Source organism: Silurus aristotelis (assembly GCF_946808225.1).
Source record: "Silurus aristotelis genome assembly, contig: scaffold_212, whole genome shotgun sequence".
Lineage (NCBI taxonomy): Eukaryota > Metazoa > Chordata > Actinopteri > Siluriformes > Siluridae > Silurus > Silurus aristotelis.
In genome coordinates, this window is record NW_028148989.1 from 3,459 (window position 1) to 8,763 (window position 5,305).

General features: G+C 43.1%; 1 protein-coding gene across 1 annotated transcript; it reads right to left on the bottom strand.

The window, feature by feature from the left end:
* Positions 1-2,278: 2,278 nt before the first annotated feature.
* gsx1 (GS homeobox 1) lies at positions 2,279-4,872 on the bottom strand. The gene is made up of 2 exons (XM_083570933.1): positions 4,225-4,872; positions 2,279-3,900 (listed from the first exon to the last, which is right to left on the bottom strand). Exons 1-2 carry the CDS (start codon positions 4,652-4,654, stop codon positions 3,560-3,562), a joined length of 771 nt encoding a protein of 256 aa, XP_083427059.1. The 5' UTR covers positions 4,655-4,872; the 3' UTR covers positions 2,279-3,559.
* Between the last annotated feature and the right edge of the window lie 433 nt (positions 4,873-5,305).

Sequence of the window (5,305 nt, forward strand, 5' to 3'; positions counted from 1 at the left end):
GGGCTCATTGTTGTCACCGAAGGCTGATGATAAATTGCCAGAGAAGTAAATACCGTTTAAATCCCATTTCAATAAATTAAATAAAGTTTTAACGCTATATAATGAACAGGGAGCCTCTGCGCCCTGAAACGCGCCGCATTCTTTTTTCTGTGGAAGTTCGGGGGGAAACCTGATCATTTACTCAGCGATTCCAAACGAGAGTAACATTTTAAATAAATACACTAATTATCCGAAATGTTCCGCGAATAATGAACTGTTCTGAACACATTGGATTTAAAAAAATATATATTATAACAGTGAATAGTTTAGTGCGCGCGCTTTACGCCAATTCGGAGTCTCCAAATCGACGCATTGTGTATGCACTAGAATAATAGATAAATTGCTAAATAATAATTTTTGCTATTTAGTTAGTTGATATATGAGACACACAAATCATACTGTAAATTGTGTGAAAATGAAATGTAAAGAGGTGAAATTCAGAGTGTGAACGGACTGCGGAACCTCACCAAAGCGCGCTGCAATACTCTGAAATGAATTTAAATATCACCATCGATTCATGTGTCCCATTTGACTGGTATATTTTATTCATTTGCGCATTATGATCGTCCTCATGCATTAATAAACTGTGTGCTTTTACAGGGAGGGGGATTATCCCGCGTCCCTGGGGAACCAAAAATAAAGCCACCGAGGACGGAGGAATAAAATCCCTGCCTGAACATGCACTTCTGCTCGAGACTGCTGGATGGTGATTGTTACCCGCGTGCATGTTGTTTGGCAAATGAGAGAGAGCGGTTTAGAGATGCTATAAGATGCTATAAGACACTCAAGGCTCGTCTGACCTCCATCCTCTTCACTGCAAACACTTGACTCCGATTTTATCGCTTTCTGAACGAAATCTGAACTCGGAGCGCGCGGACGGGTGTCCGACTAAGTGCTAGAGAATCTCATACCCAACATCAGGAAACATGATCCTGAGCTACACCATGGCAGTGCATTTATTTATTTATTTGTATTTCATTAATTTCTTTAAAAGGACACATGGATGTAACACGGTGGTGTTTATCATCAGGTGCAGGAGTTTATACTGGATTTAAATATCGAGTACATTTAATGTCCTCCTCTATCGCTCGCGGGTGTGTGTGTGTGTGTGTGTGTGTGTGTGTGTGTGTGTGTGTGTGTGTGTGTGTGTGTGAGTCTGACTTTAAAGACTTTTTAAACGGCAGGTCGTGCGCACGCCTCACGCGCGTCTCTGCAACTTTCCCTCCGAAGCGTTATTGTTTTGGGAGAGAAATAAACTGCTGGACGTCCAACTGTAGTGAAACACGCACACACACACACACACACACACACACACACACACACACACAAGGAAAAACCACCTGGATTTGGTGCGTATGTGTAAAAGAAAGAAAGAAAGAAAACATCTCTGCGCGCTTTTTTTGACGCGTCTCACTACCGTTTAGCATCAGATACGCCAGATAAGTCTGGGCACGGAATTAGCACACGGATGACAAGATCTACCTAAACTGATTTACCGAAATCGAGTGTGTGTGTGTGTGTGTGTGTGTGTGTGTGTGTGTGTGTGTGTGTGTGTGTGTTAACTGAGCCAATACGCACCAACACCAAGAGTCCAGCTGTGTTTTGCCGCACATAGTGGTGCTGGAACAGAGCAAATGACGCACACGTTTTAGCAAATGTACACACAGGACTAACTTTAATTAAACACGCAGGATGAGGAAGAAACTGGTGAAGAGAAATAAAATAATGATGAGGAGTTTTTGATAGAAAAAGATCTTGTTTAAGTAATGCAGAAACACCTGCTGCGCCGAGCAGACAGACAGACAGACAGACAGACAGACAGATAGATAGATAGATAGATAGATAGATAGATAGATAGATAGATAGATAGATAGATAGATAGATAGATAGATAGATAGATAGATAGATCGGATTTTGTTGGAATCATTTATGTAAAAAGTGCAATAAATAAAGGTTGGATGTGTAAATTTGTTTGTATATGTTTGTTTGACGGATAAGCGGGAGAGAATGAATGAATGAATGAATGTTTGTTTGAATAGTTTATATTGGTTTTGGTATTTGTTGTTATAATTATTAGATATTTTATAGAATATATTATTATATTGAGGTGAGGTGCAGATTTCTTTCTCGCAAAACTCACACGCAGACAAAACAGATCAGTACTATGAAATATTCTTTATTATCAGCGATAAGGTTTTAAATAAATAAATATTTTCATGACACTGAATATACAGTTACAGGAGGTGAGATGCTGATGTTTCTTCTCTCAAACATCTCAACTGTTAGACAAAGGGGGGGGGGGGGGTAACAAAAAGAAATGAATGAGGACAGACTAAATTTGGTCCATTCTGGAGTATATATATATATATATATAGATATATATAGATATCAAAACCCTTTTGGTGATACATAACAATAAAGAAAAAAAGAACTACAATCATACAACATGTGTACAGTTATATACAGCGGTACTGACTGAGACGCGCGTGCGTTCCTTTTATTTATATAAACCTCTTTCTCTCTCTTATTTACAGACTTCAGTACTTACACACACACACACACACACACACACACACACACACACACACACACACACACACACACACACACACACACAGTCACATTCAGGGAAATGTTATTTCACTAATAAACCTCCTGAGGAGAAAAGGGAAACTCCACTTCTCTTTCTTGGAGTTCGGGAGGAGTTTTGGGAGTTTAGCCACTAAATTTAAGGTCAAACCGATACGAATCTTTTCACTTTATTCGTAAAGTAAAAAAAAATGTATTGGCACCTTGGAATTTAAGAGGAAAAGGTTGAGAAAGCGGTTTCAGACTGAAGCTGATGACCTGCATCAATAAACCGTGATAGTAAGAAGATCTGAGGAGGTGAAGGGATTTGGTGAGTTTTTATCTCCTGGTGATTATCAGTGAGATTTGAGTGAAAACTGAGGTTTAACGCATAACCGTTTAATGAATTAGAGATGCAAATTCACCTGATCGCATCAGGAACCTCATCAGAAACCCTATGGTGATACAATTCACTGGAAATGTCATTTCTAAAATCCCCAAATGTGTCCAAAATTGCTCCCTAAACTCAAAGAGAAGATCAGTATCACCTCTCAGAAAGGTAACAATAGTGAACTTTTCCCTCTCACTGTTATCAAACCGATAAGTTCATGGACCTCAAAGGAACATTTTAAGGTTCAGAAGTACACCATGTGCACCTTGGAAGGTGGAAGATACACTCTAGTGACAAGATAAAGTTCAGGTACAGGTGAGATTTGTGTTGCGCACCAATTAAAGGAAAGTTTGAACTATTTTCACACAGAAACCCCACACCATCTGACTATGTTTTCAGACACGTTTCTTGTTTCTGGAGCTTCTACTTTGGCACCCGCCATCTCAAAATCGAGCTCCACAACATAAATCTAGCACCTGATTTGGCTAATCAAAGAGCTAATTAGGAATTGTGCACGTGGAGCGCTCTGGAGCGATCTCTGCATGCTTGTTTATGGAGGGTTCATGGGCTGACTGAGAGATCAGCGTCCTCTTTCCCTGATGATGAAGGTGACATGGGCGTGTCGTCCTCTTCCTCTGAGCAGCGCGCGGATGAACATTTGCAGTGCAGAGAACCCGTTCTGTGGGAACCTCCTTTGCCTTCTTTCTTGTGCTTGACACGTCGGTTTTGGAACCAGATCTTGACCTGTTTCTCGGACAGGTTCAGGTAGGTCGCGATCTCGATGCGCCGCAGTCTGGACAGGTACATGTTGGAGGTGAACTCGCGCTCGAGCTCCAGGAGCTGCGTGCTGGTGAACGCCGTGCGCATGCGTTTGCTGCTCTGGAGTTGGCTGTTGCTGCTTTCTGTCAAAAACATATGAAGGAACAAACTGTTATTAAAAGATTTTCCACAGGGTTAAAGATTCTGGAGTTCTCAGAAGGTTCTTTCAATGATGCTTGGTGTTTATTTTAATACGCAAAGCTTCTTCTATAAGACTTGAAATGTTATTTACGAATTTCTTGCCAAGTGGAACTGAACCTGATGTTTGAAGCCTGTGTGATTTTTTTATTTACTTTTGGAAAATGCTTCACTCTAATTGTCCACTGCTCAGAGATACATTCATTAGTGTTAATTAACCAATCAGCGGCCGTTTTTAATGATGTAAACGAGGTAAATGAAATACTCACCGAGCGTCATGCAGTGGAACTGCCGCGGGTCCGCGACCGAGTACGCGCTCTGGTAAAGTCCCGCGTGGTTCACGTGCACGCCGCTGGAGGGCGAGTGTTGCCGCGAGAGCGCGGACGGGCAGCACTGCGAGCCGAAAGCCGCCGGGAACGAGGCCGCCGCGGCCGCCGCCTTGAGCAACGGGAGTGCCGGGGGAGCCGGGTGGAGCTGCTGGGACGCCGCCGCCGCCATGCACAGCGGGCAGAAGCACAGCAGGCCGGCTTTGCGCGCGTGGCACGACGCGGCCGCCGCCGCCGCGGCCGCAGACAGCCCGTGGAGCGCGTGCGGCGCGTGCACCGTGTACGGCAGCAGCGGCGGCGGCGGCGTGTTCTCGCTGCCCTTCTCGTTGGCCTCACGCAAAATCAACGAGTCCACAAGAAATGACCGTGGCATCTTCTTTATATTCTTCTATTTCTTGCACAAAATAACGTGGAAAAAAAACGCGCAAAAAAAAGTTTACGCAGAAAAACGCAGACACGTTTCACCAAAAAAAATGGTCCAATCTCTCGTGTGATGGACAGCAGAGTGATGCTGCAGAGGAACACCAGGCTCTTAAATAAGTTCCAGAGCACGCATCCGTCTCTCTCTCTCTCTCTCTCTCTCTCTCTCTCTCTCTCTCTATCTCTCAATAGGGTTTTGTTTTCTCTGAGCATTCACACTGCACGCTTCTCTATTATTTCACTTGTTAACTAAATGAACTGCATAATGTAGTCTATTCTTGTCAGCCCCACCCACACCGCGAGACGCGGCTCTGCCCCCTTTTTTTGTTTTGTTTTTGTTTTTTTGTTTTTTTTTTAAGTCCGCCTCTTTTTTAACAGCCCACTATCACTCTTTTAGTGTCGTTTTAAAGTTTATTATTTTCCCCCCAGCCATTGATCGCATGGACACTGTTGCTCTTTTAATTTTGGATTCATTCACCTGGTCATGAGCTTATTTGTGGGAAGTTTGGATCGAGACGCAGGGGAGGTTCTGGTGCTCGTGCACCTGCAGGAAGACAAGCACAAGACGAAATGTTTTAAATGTCACTCAGTGTGCATTTCAACA

What these genes read in the sequence shown, in the direction of transcription:
- gsx1 (XM_083570933.1), bottom strand. Translation starts at nt 4,654, where the DNA reads ATGCCACGGTCATTTCTTGTGGACTCGTTGATTTTGCGTGAGGCCAAC. An exon ending in GTTCCACTGCATGACGCTCG is followed by an intron (nt 3,901 to 4,224) that starts GTGAGTATTTCA and finishes TGTTTTTGACAG; the next exon opens with AAAGCAGCAACAGCCAACTC.